General features: G+C 36.7%; 1 protein-coding gene across 3 annotated transcripts in view; it reads left to right on the top strand.

Annotated features, from left to right (window-relative positions):
* The window catches only part of PACSIN2 (protein kinase C and casein kinase substrate in neurons 2), a 268,976-nt gene extending 258,235 nt beyond the window's left edge, over positions 1-10,741 (top strand). For all 3 annotated transcript variants that reach the window (XM_053696714.1, XM_053696715.1, XM_053696713.1), the window contains one exon: positions 8,032-10,741. In XM_053696714.1, coding sequence (XP_053552689.1) covers positions 8,032-8,144 — 113 coding nt within the window. In that variant the 3' untranslated portion in view covers positions 8,145-10,741. The remainder of the gene's footprint in view (positions 1-8,031) is intronic.
* The last annotated feature ends 4,699 nt before the right edge of the window (positions 10,742-15,440 follow it).

Raw genomic sequence — 15,440 nt, 5'->3', positions numbered from 1 at the left:
AAACAGAGTAATAAAACCTAACCCTACTACCAAATCTGCATGACTTAGCGGCCCCCAATCCAGAAGTTCTGGTAGGGAGGGGACAGATTAAGCCTCATTCAGGAGGCTTGGTTTCAGTCTGTTCCAGATCCCTGGGTTCTAAAAATAGTTTCTCAGGGATAATCGAATAGAGGTTCAGAAGAAGGCCTCCCAGAGGAAGGTTTTTTCTGTTGAGTGTTCAAAGGAATCCTGTAAATGCTAAAGCTTTTTCCCGGTCTGTCTCAGATCTGGAAGCTATGGGAGTGATTGTTCTAGTTCCTTTGCAGGGGATAGAATTTTATTAAAATCTCTTCATTGTTCTGAAGAAGGGAAGGTACTTTCAGACCAGTTCTGGATCTGAAAGATCTAAACAAGTTTGTAAGGATTCCATCTTTAAAAATTTGTTCACTAATGTCAGTTTATGTCCACAATAGATTTAAAGGATGCTTACCTTCATGTTCCAATTTAGAGAGAACATTTCCAGTTTCTGAGGTTTGCCTTTTCGGACAAGCATTTTTCAGTGTGTTGCTCTACTTTTTGGTCTGGCTACATCTCCAAGAATTTTTACAAATGTTCTGGGTACCCATTTTGTCTGTGTTCATAACTCAGGGTATTGCAGTGTTTCCATACCTGAGTGACATCTTTGTGCAAGATCTTACACCAACCGGGTGTTTCTTCAACAACAGGGTTGGAGGATCAATTTTCCAAAAAAGTTATTTAATTCCTCAAACACTTTTTTGGGATTTCAAATACATTCAGTCTACATGAATCTTTCTCCAACAGAGCAGAGAAGGTTAAATTGGTGTCAACTTGTCTGAACCTTCAGTCTCATTCCCCTTGGTTGCTCTTTGTATGGAAGTTCTAGGTCTTATGATTGCAGCTATAGATGCAATTCTATTTGTTAGTTTTCACAAGATCTCTTCAGGTTTGTATGCTTAGTCAATTGTGCAGAGACTGTCTCAAAATATATTTTTGGATCCCAATACAAGTCAGTCTCTAATTTGGTGGCTGGATTATCAGTTTAATAATTAGGGGGCTTCTTTTGCTTATCCTACTTGGACTGTGATCACTACAGATGCAAGTCTCTCAGGTTGGGAAGCTGTTTGGTGGTCCTTGAGAGCACAGGGAGTTTGGTGTCATCGGGAGGTAAGGTTACCTATAAATGTTCTAGAACTTGGGGGGGGGGGGTGCGTGTCCGAACAGCGATCCGGAGCGGTCGCATTTTTCCGGAGCTCCTGCTAATTACGTGATAATCTGCCGGTTTTCAAAAGCATCTTACAGCGACATCACATCATTTGCCACCTATACTGATATACTGCTTGGAAGAGCTCCATACCTCAAACGATTTTGCTGTATTCATGATACTAGAGCTCGGCATCAGACAAAGGAGGCTTAAAGCGGCAGCTTGCAGATAAGCAGAGCTACCCCCTCAGCTCGCCGAGATTCTTTGCCTAAATTGAGCACAATTTCAACCTTGTACCTTTATCTCAACCTTGTCTTCACACACAACGAGGACAAGTGACACACAAAATAGACATCGAGTAAGAAGCTAAACAACCCAACATCAAGCACTCACGAAAGAAAATGGCAGCCATGGGAGACACAGACTTATTAATTGATCTTAACCCACAGTTTGCAAACTTTGTGGGGCACATGGAGAAACTGCTTGAAAGAGCCCCATATGATATCTTGATGCATAAACATAAATAAATATATGCACAAGCAATACACCAACGGCTATTGCAGAGAAGATGGGGTCGGGCAAACAGATTGGCACCAAGATGACCATGCAAACAGCAGTGGAATATGATCCGCAACGAGTGACAACAGTATCAATCACTAACTTACGATCCCTAGAACTATACCTCATTACGGAATCCCCATTAAGCCTCACCATCTCACCAGGCAACTCTAACGACTCCACCATGATGCGAGAACACAATGACTGTCTCAGCAAGGCCATACTGCTATTGGGATCATCCAACCCACAAAAGCAGACTCCGCAAGCAGACCAGATTAAGACAAAATGTTTCTAAGGGGGTCTGGGGAGGACCCCCGGACATACAAGAATGCTGGGGCGCCAAACCTTTTGATTACTAGTGCCCTTAAGGTCAGCTCTCAAAAGACACCCAAAGTACTACTTACCGGCCCAAAAAACACAAAATTACATTTAGCATCCTACAGACACTGCAGCTTTGAACCAAATTACTGGGACTGATAATTCTCCACACAAGGCTCCACGAATCTTCCTAAAGACCAATCTTGATTGCCAAGCAGACATAAGTGGTTGATATTAAACAAACTAACTCTTCATTATTGTTGTTATAATCCCGACCGCATGTAGCTGGTAAAAGCTAAAATTTGAAGTATTACTTGGTTTTGAATTTAGTTAAGTTCACTCGTTATTTTAATTGTTTGTTCTCTTTATTAATATATATCTTCTACAACAGCTTTAACAATGTTATTGTATATATTATGTGTAGAGGCAATAGAAGGCACACTTCAACTGTATTGTAATGCACAGCTAGTAAACATCAGACTTCTTCTGTGGCTGAGGCGACAATTGCTTAATATGACCCCATAGCATTTAGATGCCTACTTACAGACCCCTTAGCGGTCCCTTAACCCACCATTAATATATAGAAGTTTTCCTTCTCCCTATCTCATTTGACAAATATATTGCCTTTACAGAAGACCTCAGTTATCTTGTAACAGTTAAAGATTTAACTAACTAACATATACCAACTAATCAGAAAGCATACCCCAACTGCAAGCATGTCACTTTTTTATATTTATTCTCATTCATCCCAAATATTTTTAATACCATCTCACACTAAGACCTATATATGCACTACAACAAAGGTTTTTTTTTTGGTTAAGCACACCACAAAGGACTGTTTAATCTTAACACACATATTGTGGGAGTGCTATCAAAGTGACCAAAATAATTACAAAACAACAAAAAATATTGGTGCACATCCAACCACTTAAGTCCACTCTCATGGCATATTTGTATATGCTTCTGTCTGCCAAATATACCTACATAGCTTCTAATAAGATTGGGATAAATATCTTGCAATAATATGAGCCTATATCTGTGCTGCAAAAACAAATATACTTCTATCTGCTAAATATACTTACATAGTTCAAATAAAATTGGGATTAGCATCTCGCAATAATATTGACTTATATTTAAGCTGCAAAAAAAAATAAAAACAATTTTGCTTTAAAAATGCCTTTAAATGAAATAGGATCTTAGTCACACAATATGATCATATTCTGCTAAGCAAGTCACCACTTACAAGGTGTCCCACAAAGACTGGTCCTACTCTAACCAGTTTACACACTGCAGCAAGTCATGTCTATACAGTGTGAAGCTTTCTAGCTTATTAAGTATATTTATCTGGAACACACCTGGGCTGGGCGGCGTGCATTAACCAAAGGGGAGGGATTTGGTCAGCTCCCTATTTAAGAAATACAACAAAGGGTTTTTTTTGGTTAAGCACACCACAAAGGACTGTTTAATCTTAACACACATATTGTGGGAGTGCTACCAAAGTGACCAAAATAATTACAAAGCAACAAAAAATATTGGTGCACATCCAACCACTTAAGTCCACTCTTTCATGGCATATTTGTATATGCTTCTGTCTGCCAAATATACTTACGTAGCTTCTAATAAGATTGGGATAAATATCTCGCAATAATATGAGCCTATATCTGTGCTGCAAAAACAAATATACTTCTATCTGCTAAATATACTTACATAGTTTAAATAAAAACAATGTTATTGTATATATTATGTGTAGAGGCAATAGAAGGCACACTGCAACTGTATTGTAATGCACAGCTAGTAAATATCAGATTTCTTCTGTGGCCGAGGCGACAATTGCTTAATATGACCCCATAGCATTTAGATGCCTACTTACAGACCCCTTAGCGGTCCCTTAACCCACCATTAATATATAGAAGTTTTCCTTCTCCCTATCTCATTTGACAAATATATTGCCTTTACAGAAGACCTCAGTTATCTTGTAACAGTTAAAGATTTAACTAACTAACATATACCAACTAATCAGAAAGCATACCCCAACTGCAAGCATGTCACTTTTTTATATTTATTCTCATTCATCCCAAATATTTTTAATACCATCTCACACTAAGACCTATATATGCACTAGGTAACACTTAAGCATATATCTCATGATACCAAATATTGGCTCAATTTGGGTCTTTACTTTTTCTTTTCTTTTTCCTACATTTTACCTTCATATAACCCCAACGTTACTTTTATCAAATATTTAATCAAGAACCAAAAGTGATCCACTCTGTTATAGGTGGGGTAAATAGCGAGGTTACTGACTACAAGCTCATTAAATAGATCCTAGTCACATATCAGAAAGGAGAACTCCTTTTACACACCACTGTATCTAGGTTTATTAACCTGCCCCACCAGACGTCTCTCACATAGATCATCACATGTAACCTAGTTTACTATATTTCAAATGCCAAAATGAGTAGGGAGATACATGGATATGATGTACTGTACTTACTTAAAAATTTACTAGACTTTATATTTTGATTCATAATCGTTGAACATTACTCTGTTATGTGAGTACTAGTTAAAGGTAGTTATTATAGGGGCTTATATTTGTAACATATCTTTATGCAGCAATGGTGGTGTATACCATATATACTTAAATTTTATTCTGTAACCTCACTTTATTTTAATAAAGTTTATTTTTGAAAATTAAAAAAAAAAATTCTGTGTAATTTTCAGGGCTCTTCAAACTTGGCCTCTGTTGAAAGAGAATATAATCTGTTTTCTGACAGAGTTCCTCCTTGATGCCAACCATCAAGGAGGAACTCACAATTCCCAAGCCATGAGGGAGGTAGCTTGAATTCTCTCATGGGCAGAAAACAATTTTTGTCTAGTTTCTGCAATTCCTATTCCAGGGGTAAACAACTGTGAAGCAGACTTTCTCAGTCGTCAATCTCTGTATCCAGGGGAGTGGTTTCTTCACCAGGATGTGTTCAATCAGATTGTGGATCTTTGGGGTCTCCCAGAGATAAATCTGATGGCTGCTTGCTTATCTGTTTCCTACTCTATTTACAAGATAAGTCTAGAAAAATCTTCAGTAATCGCGATTGCTCCCGTTTGGCCTCTCAGAATTTGATATGCAGATCTGGTTCAAATGTCCAGCTGTCCTCCTTGGCCTCTCCTGTCTCCTCCTTTCTCAAGGTCCGTTTTTCCATCCGGATCTCGAGTCTCTGAACTTGATGGCATGGAAATTGAACGTTTAGTTCATAGACATAGGGGGTTTCTCTAATTCTCTGATTGAAACCGTAAATCAAGTGAGTAAGTCTGTAACTAGGAGAATCTATAATTTGTGTAAATCATGGTTTTTCATGGCATTCTTTCAGAATTCCTAGGATATTGCAGTTCTTGCAGGATGGTCTGGATAAGGACCTGTCTGTTTTTTTGTTTTATTTTTTGTTTGTTTTTTCTCCTTTTTTTTCTTTTTTCTTTTGCTATTAGTTGCCTCACTGGAAAACAGAAAACCTCCAGCATGTATACCGTTATTGTTGCTTTTATTTTGTTGTAGTTATTTTCTTAAAATAGTCAGAATGACAATATTTCTTTTTGTATTACTTAATATGTACTTAATAATATGCAATACAAAAGCAAATGTGATTAATTATATTCTGTGTACACTGCTGGATATTAAATAAAGATTAAAAGGATGGTCTAGATAAGGGCCTGTTTGCCAGTTCTCTGAAGGGGCAGATATCTGCTCTTTCAGTTTTGTTCAATAGGAAAATTGCTGATCTTCCTGATATTGATGGTTGTGTTCAGGCTGTGGTCCGTGTTAAACCTATAATCAAGCCAATTTCTCCTCCATGGAATCTTAACTTTGTGTTTAAGGATTTTGCAGGCTCCTTCTGTTGAACTTATGCATAAGGTGAATATTAAACTGCTTTCTTGTAAATTATTTATTTTGGCTCTCTCTCTTATGTTTGAAGAGTTTCTCAATTACCGGCTCTTTCTTGTGATCCTCCTTATCTGATTTTTCATCAGGATAAGGCAGATTTACAGACTTCTTTTGACTTTTTGCCTAAGGTGGTTTCTGCAGAGAACTTTAGCAGAGAGATTGTTGTTCCTTCTTTGTGTCCTAATCCCAAGAATGCTTCAGAGAGATATTTACATATTTTGGGTGTTAGAGCATTGAAATAATACATTGATGCAACTAAGGACTTTAGACAAACTTCTAGTTTGTTCATTCACTTTTCTGGTCCTAGGAAAGGTTAGAAAGTTTCTTTGGCTTCTTGCTTGAAACTTTTGATTCACAAGGCTTATTTGGAGGCAGGTCAGCCTCCGCAGCAGCAGATTACTGCTCATTCTACTAGGTCAGTTGCTCCTTGGCCTCTCCTGTCAGACCTCCTTTCTCAAGGTCCATTTTTCCATCCGGATCTCGAGTCTCTGAACTTGATGGCATGGAAATTGAATGCTTAGTTCATAGACATAGGGGGTTTCTCTAATTCTGTGATTGAAACCTTAAATCAGGTGCGTAAGTCTGTAACTAGGAGAATCTATAATTAGTGTAGATCATGGTTTTTCATGGCATTCTTTCAGAATTCATAGGGTTTTGCAGTTCTTGCAGGATGGTCTGGATAAGGGCCTGTCTGCCAGTTCTCTAAAGGGGCAGATATCTGCTCTTTCAGTTTTGTTCAATAGGAAAATTGCTGATCTTCCTGATATTGATGGTTGTGTTCAGGCTGTGGTCCGTGTTAAACCTGTAATCAAGCCAATTTCTCCTCCATGGAATCTTAACTTTATGTTTAAGGGTTTTGCAGGTTCCTCCTTTTGAATCTATGCATAAGGTGGATATAAAACTGCTTTTTTGGAAATTGCTATTTCTTTTGGCTGTCTCTCTTCTGTTTGAAGAGTTTACCAATTACCTGCTCTTTCTTGTGATCCTCCTTATCTGATTTTTCATCAGGATAAGGCAGATTTACAGACTTCTTTTGACTTTTTGCCTAAGGTGGTTTCTGCAGAGAACTTTAGCAGAGAGATTGTTGTTCCTTCTTTGTGTCCTAATCCCAAGAATGCTTCAGAGAGATATTTACATACTTTGAGTTTAATAATAATAATTATATTAATCAATAATACATTGATGCTACTAAGGACTTTAGACAAACTTCTAGTTTGTTCATTCACTTTTCTGGTCCTAGGAAAGGTCAGAAAGTTTCTTTGGCTTCTTGCTTGAAACTTTTGATTCACAAGGCTTATTTGGAGGCAGGTCAGCCTCCGCAGCAGCAGATTACTGCTCATTCTACTAGGTCAGTTGCTACTTCTTAGGCCTTCAAGAATGAGGCTTCAGTTGACCAGATTTGCAAGGCAGCTACTTGGTGGTCTTTGCATACATTTTGGCAGTTATTTTTTTGCTTCTTTCATTTATTTTAAGTACATTGACATTTTTTTATTGGAGTTGTGGCTTCAATTTGTCAGTGAAAAATGTTTTTTTGTTTTTTTTTAAACCCTACCTTTTATTATTACTTATGGACTCCACAGCTTGGGTATTAGTTCCCAGGAGTAATAGATTGTGGACTTTCACCACCTGTATGAAACATAATTTATGCTTATCTGATAAATCAATTTCTTCCATTGTGGTATGAATCCACAAGACCCCACCCTTATGTTTTTTTAGGGTTAATTTTTTTCGTTAGTGCATCATTTTTTTTTCCTTCTCCATTTATGGCTCATTCCTTTTTCTTACCTCACTTGCTAGGCTGTTCATTAGATCTGTGAGGTGGGAGAGGTTTTATAGGGCTCTTGGGGTTTGGGAATTGTTGCCTCTTCTTAGTGGTAGAAAAGAGTAATTCCCAGGAATAATGGATCTCTCACCACCATGAAAGAAATTAATTTATCAGGTAAGCATCATTTTTTTTTTTTGCCTTAAAGCAACACAATAATTGTTCTTTGCTGTTGGTAACATTTTATCTCTCTTGCAGGGGAAGAGTTGACTAAAATAGAAGATGAAGATGAACAAGGCTGGTGCAAAGGTCGCCTGGAGGGAGGGCAGATTGGCTTGTACCCTGCAAACTACGTGGAGCCTGTTCAGTGACATCTGCACAAGTTTGGCCAGCAGGTCTCACTCTATTCACTGGGATCAGATGTATAATATGTTGTGTACATATTACAATGTAGGAATTCTGGCTGGACACTAGCAATGACTCTGTATGTTCAGCAAAACTGATGATCTAAACATTTGATTTTAGCCTTTTAGAATTGCATCTTTTTGTTTTTGTTTTTTTAAGTGTTCCCTTTCAAAGCCAATCTTAGCAACAGGTCGATGGACGTTCTTGCTTTGAATAGGGGTTAATTGCAATTTAGTGCAAAGTTCAAACATGCAGATCAAAGAAACCACCTCTTGTGTTTTCTTGCTGGTTTTTTTATAAAGTTGTTTTTGTTTTATCAGCTGTTGGGGTGGATGGTGCCTGGCATAGATCCTCTGTTCGCCTATCCACCCAATTTAAGTGACCTTTAAGGTGGAATATATTTTTGTAAAGTGTTTGTCGAGACACAGTCTGTTTATTTTTATGCAAATCTTGTCTTATTTAAAGGTATAGTAGAGATGATTATTTTTGCCTTTTTTTTTTGCGTTTACTACTTAAATAAATTATGATCTTGATTTATCCTATTGTTACCATTATATTCTGTATCCAATTGCTGCCTGTCTGGTTCTAAAATGATAGCTTTGTATTTAATAAAAATGTCTGTTACAAAAATTGTGGCAGGACTGAAAGCAAATGGCTTATGGTAGAATAATAAAATACTGTGTGTGATTTGTATTAAAGCACCAGTCTCACCTGACTAACAATCTAGTATCATTCCACTTCTATATTTGTATTTATGGCGCAGATACAAAAAGGTTCCATTGTTATGTCCCAAGTTTTCCAAGACTGAATTAGCTGAGATTGGGAACAAACCTCTAGTAATTGGGGGGCTAAGTAATTATGCTCAGGACTGACCTTTTTTTTGCCACCATTTTTTCCTTAATATTTGATACCTTTCCTTGGAAAATTAATAAACGCAGATTTCCAGACCTTAATACTTTTAAGGGACATTAGTTCTTTTTTTTTTTTTTTTTCTAAGAGTATATTTTTTTATTTTTTAAAAAAGCTGTTCCTTTTTCATAAAAAAAAGTAAAAAAAATAAATGAAACTATCATGCTTTTGGAGAATGTCCCTATGCACCAATAGAACAGTGATAGTTTCCCATATCACCCACCAAGCTTCTCTCCCATGGGCCACTTGTACTCAAAATATACTTTAGAGGTTTAGCTTAACCTTTAAAGATTTTTATATGTCCTTTCCCAGGTCTTGACAAATCTAGAAGCCAGGGGACCATCCACAGTTTCCAAAATGTTGCTTCTGGCTCCTATATTAGCAGCCAGGGGACCTGACCCTACATTGCAAAATGTTGTTTCTGGGTCCCATACTAGGGGCCATGGGATTAGCCACAGCTTCCAAAAGTTTTTTTCTGGCTCAATATTTTGTCCATCTGTTAAGTTACATATGTATGCTATTTGATAATAAGTTTGATGTCCCAGTGATTCATGGGTCTTAATTCAAAATATTCCACATTTGACTGTGTCACCCCCCCCTCCCCCTATTGAGACTGGTGTGGTAATGACAAACCTCAAAAAAGCTCTTTAGTGTTACTTGTTATGTGAAAGGCTACAGATGTGTTAAGGCTTTCTTAAAGAAATTTCTACTGTTAAATACCCCAAACAATTTATTTGGGGCTATTGCTGTGCTGAATTCCTGTATGGAAAATATATTTATAAATAAAGATATCTATCAAATCTGGGATTGCATATGAGGAAATCTTTGTGCATGTTTTCACATAGATTTCCTGAACTTACCTGGAGACTGTTAATGATGATAAAATTCCTTCTAGTTTTCTTGTAACCTTCTCAAGTATTCTGTAATAAACAAAAGTATTGTGATGTAATTTGGAAATGGTCAGTTGTGCTAAACCCTTACTCATGTATAGGTAGTTGTAAACAACACTGTAATGTCTTCCATATTGTTTAGTTTATAGAGTATAGAAATGAGGGTATCTACAGTCTGTTGTATCCTTCAAATGATGCAGAAACCTTGTTACCTGGTATGGTGGATACCACAACCTCCGTCCTGTTAATGCTGCGGCAAAGTTTATTAGCCCAGCTTAGAACGTCTTAGCTGCATGATACCCTTACAACGCCTTGGTAGCATAATGTTACAGCTTTCTATGGCAAAAAGGGTTAATTATCTCATCATGAAAAGAAAAGTAAAAAAAACACCACAGGGATATGTCTCATGGATGTATATTTTATTCAGGAAGCTAAATTGGTGAATTTTCTAAATGTTAAGAAATCTTCTGCACCAACCAATCCTGTTGCATTTTCCCCCAATAACAGTGCTTTTATGCTGTAGCTATAACAAGCAGACTGCATGACAGTAGCCAATCTCCTGGTTTATAATTATTTATGTATTGTAAATTGTAGAGCATTTTAAACATACTGAATGGAATTGTTGAAGAAAGTCTTTTCTGCATATTATAGCACAAATCGATGTAAACAAAATGGGGATTGGGTTAACCAGATAAGTTGTTTAAAATTATGACTTAGCTGTAACCTTAATAAAAAAAAGCACAAATATATTTTATTGAGAAATACTGAAGTATGTGCCTCATTTGTTTCTCGCTTTATGTGTGTACTTAATGATACTGCTGTAGGTATGAATGAAAGATCTTCCCCTTAAAACATCTTACAAATCTCGTAAAGAGAGTAGAAATTAAGGAACTCACACATTTCTGATCATTCGCCAATAACAAAAGAACTCACAACTAGAAAGACAACAAAAAAATACTGGATTAAGATTTCCGAACTATCTAGTTAATAATAATAATTTCCAGCAATTTTTTTTAAAATAAATAGGATGAATTCTATAATTTCAATATTGACTACCTAGAGAAGATTGAAACTTTTTGGGAAGCATTTAAAGCTGTAATCGGGGGGGGGGGATATAATAGCATATATCATAACAATTAAGAAAAAGATGAAACACAGGGCAGATCAATTAGCCAAACAACTAACTAACCCATACAATAGGTACTTAATGGGAAGGAACCTGACTAATTGGAATAGATACAATTATACAAAAAAAGAAAGAGATACATTTTTATTAGAACAAACACAGAAGAATGAAATAGCCAAAAGTTTCTTCTACAGATTTGGTAATAAATCCAGAATTTTTTTGGCTAATCTTGTTAAAAATAAAAAATATAACAATCATATATCCACAATCAAAGTGGGAGGGAAGACAATATCCATCACTGAGAAAATCCCTCAGGAATTCCTGAAGTATTATCAAAAAGTTAACAGTAAAACGAACAAAGATAAAAAATAAACAAATCCTTCTGGGATAGTCTCGAAATTTCACATATCTCTCAAGACCAACTGGAAATGATGGAAGCACCCATATCAACAGAAGAGGTAGAATCAGTAATTAAAAAAATCATCCAACAAGCTGCAGGACCTGATAATCTACCTTATGAATTTTACAAAATCTTAATAGACTATATAGGCCCAACATTACTTAACTTAAATAATAACTACTTGATTAAAGGAAACAAACCATCTGAATTATTTTTACAATCATATACGTCCCTTATCTTAAAACCAGATAAAAATCCAGAAGATATGGCTGCTTACAGACCAATAGCCTTATTGAACATCGATTACAAAACCCTGACATCTATTATAGCCAATAGGATGCAAAATGTAATGAATGGTATTATCCATAGGGATCAATCCGGTTTCATAAAGGGTAGATCATCTATATCAAATTTACAGAAATTTTTTGTTTTACTATCCTTCTTAAATGTCCAAGAACTCCCTAGACAAAGACCTAAAGTTAGTTGACCATATCATTCTGTCTTTAGATGCCCAAAAGGCTTTTGATTCTATAACCTATGACCATTTATTCACAACTCTTCATAAAGTTGGCTTTAAGGGCAAAATTCTGTACTTAATAAAGTCATGTTATAATATTCCAACCTCCTCCTTGATAGTCAATTCATCACTTTCAAATTCAGTTACGCTATACATTGGGACAAGACAGGGATGACCCCTGTCACCACTCTTATTCGATTTGGCAATAGTATTTTTACCAATTATATTAAGAGCTAGCATTGAAGGAATCAAGATTCTGGGCAGGAAAATATTGATATCTCTATATGCAGATGATCTCTTATTATGTATGAATAGAGCAGACAAATATATACCAATAGTCTTAGACCTAATTACAAATTTTGGCTCCTTTTTCTGAATTTAAAATAAATATACTGAAATCTGAAATACTCTGGTTATCTAGGAAACATTCTAAAATAAACCATCCTTTTTGAGAAATAAAAACCTATCTCAAATATCTAGGAATTAAGGTATCCATCTAACCAAAACTCTGTTATGAATTCAATTATAAGGAAAAATTGAATTATGTGATAGCAAACCTAGAAAGATGGCTCAAATTACCATTATAATTAATGGGCAAAGTTAATCTAGTTAAAATGATTTTATTTCCTAAAATATTTTATCTGATGCAAACTATACCTGTCCCCCTGCATAAATCAGACATATCTGTATTAAACAAAAACCTAACCCAATTTTTTTTGGCAGGGGAAAAGATCAGTATTAAGTCTTGAAAAGCTTCAAATGCCTAGGGACATTGGGGGAATAAATGTACTAAATTTTGAAATACAGTATATAACAAAGCAGCCTTAGCAAAATACGTGATCGACTGGCTGACTAAAGGAAATTATTATACAGACTTAGAGATTGAGCAAGAAATAGCTTCCCCATTTTCATTAGCTGCCTTAGCCCATATAAAAATTAAAAACTTACCTATAATATATAAAAAGATGCCCGTTATAAGTGTTGATATGTCTCAGGAGTCTCCTCCAGTAATGTTGGTGTATTTATCAGCAGCAATTGCCACCGTGTTACGTTTTGTAATTTTGAATATTAATAATAGCTGTATAAAATTATCGTCAGCGATATCTACAATTAATATAGCAGAATTTTGCCAATACACTACAGTAAGATGTTGAATCTCTGAAGTGTACCCCAAATTATCACTATTGAGATATCTATAAATTTGACAACAATATTATTAAAAAAAATTATATTTAATCTGAGTATAAAATATTCCTAAATTCTGATCAGTTAATCTTTATATACATGTTGATTATATTCATGTATTTACTGAATATCACCTATGACTAGTTATATCTATCAATTTATCAATACAATATTAAAATATAAAGCAGGCTATAGAGATTTCTTTCATGTAATTGGCAAGAGTCCATGAGCTAGTGACATATGGGATAAAATCCTACCAGGAGGGGCAAAGTTTCCCAAACCTCAAAATGCCTATAAATACACCCCTCACCACACCCACAATTCAGTTTTACAAACTTTGCCTCCTATGGAGGTGGTGAAGTAAGTTTGTGCTAAGATTTCTACGTTGATATGTGCTTCTCAGCATTGTTGAAGCCCGATTTCTCTCATAGTACAGCGAATGTCAGAGGGACGTGAAGGGAGTATCACTTATTGAATACGATGATTTCCCTAACGGGGGTCTATTTCATGGGTTCTCTGTTATCGGTCATAGAGATTCATCTCCTACCTCCCTTTTCAGATCGACGATATACTCTCAAATTACCATTACCTCTACTGATAACTGTTTCTGTACTGGTTTGGCTATCTGCTATATGTGGATGGGTGTCTTTTGGCAAGTATGTTTTTTATTACTTAAGGTACCTCAGCTATGGTTTGGCACTTTATGCATTTATATAAAGTTCTAAATATGTGTATTGTACTTATATTTGCCATGAGTCAGGTTCATGTATTTCCTTCTGCAGACTGTCAGTTTCATATTTGGGGAATATAAACATCTTTTAAAAATGAAATTTATGGAGGCGGAGCTAGCCTGAGAGGAGTACAGACGTGGAGTGAATGAGCTCCTGCATACTTTTGATAATTTTACATTAAAAAGTGGACTATAGTTGATTTACTGATGCTGGCTATCTAAACTGAGACACTGGGTCTACGGTGGCACTAAAGGATTGGGGACTATATACTCTGTTTTACTTATTTGGAGAACTAGCACAGACGAAACTGTAACCGCTCATCTGCAGCAGCGGAACCCGGAGTTCAAGCAGACAGTCCGACTCCTGCCGACTACAGAAGAGGGGACCGCCTGAAAGTACCGGTGAGTCGGAAGATCACTGAGGGATAAATACCCTAACAGTAGTCACTGCTGGCGATACGGGACAAAAGAGCGCGAAACAGCGCCATTGCTCTGTGACGTCACGGTAGCATACCCGGAAGAGACGGAGAGAGCTGGCTCCAACAAGAGACATAGAAAGTAAAAACACAGAGCTCAGCTGCTCTCTTAGAGACTGAGAAACTCCCGGTACACACATAATATAAATATCCTTCTGACACTGAGTAAGAGCAAGAGTGTGGGAACATTATAAGCGCAAGGTACAAATTATAACACAGGATCTGATCGCTACGATAACCTTAAGACCAATCTGATCACTGCATCATACTATATTGCCTTTGAATAACAGCAGCAATCAATTCTTGAACAAACTCCTATAAAGTAACATCGTACTATCTGACAAACAAAAGAGATTAATAATTAGAGTTGGGAGAGGGAAAGTCTGTGTGCTGCTGTGGCGGTTTGACCTATACTGTAAAAAGAAAACAAACGCTGCAGGTGATCCACAATCTAACTGATTCCCAAACAACAGTGTGTTATATAATATAGACAGACTACCCTACTGCATTGCAGGCTGATATTTGCGTAGCCCAGGTGATCTGGACCCCAGTTGATAACCGGGATATATTACAATATAGGTTCCGGCTAGTGAAGGGGGAATCCCCAAATCCTTACTCACTAACCTCTGCAGTGACTTTATACACCTTAACACTCTAACCACAAGACAGAGGCATACATTCAACTGCCACTACAAAAGAATCCTCAAAGTAACGTTCTACAAGCACATTAGAAACACCTTATCCACTCCTTATCCACATTCTAACGTCTGCTCCTATCATTAAGTGGACACTTAAAAGCTCCCCCCAACAATCAGCTATAGCATAGCGGCAGTACTATAGGAGGACCTCCTGTCACCTTCCTCTCCTCCCCCCTTTCCTGCCAGCCCAAAGTGGTGGCAGGTCATACCCCTTGAACCTTTTCCCGAGATCATCCTGTGAGGATAAATACCCTGAGGAGAGGGAGATCACTAATTCATAATATTCTACAACTAACCTTGAAGTCACCCTACAACTGAGAAAAGTAACCTA

This window comes from Bombina bombina, unplaced genomic scaffold (assembly GCF_027579735.1).
Source record: "Bombina bombina isolate aBomBom1 unplaced genomic scaffold, aBomBom1.pri scaffold_416, whole genome shotgun sequence".
In the NCBI taxonomy this organism is placed as follows: domain Eukaryota; kingdom Metazoa; phylum Chordata; class Amphibia; order Anura; family Bombinatoridae; genus Bombina; species Bombina bombina.
This window is presented reverse-complemented; position numbering and strand designations above follow the sequence as displayed.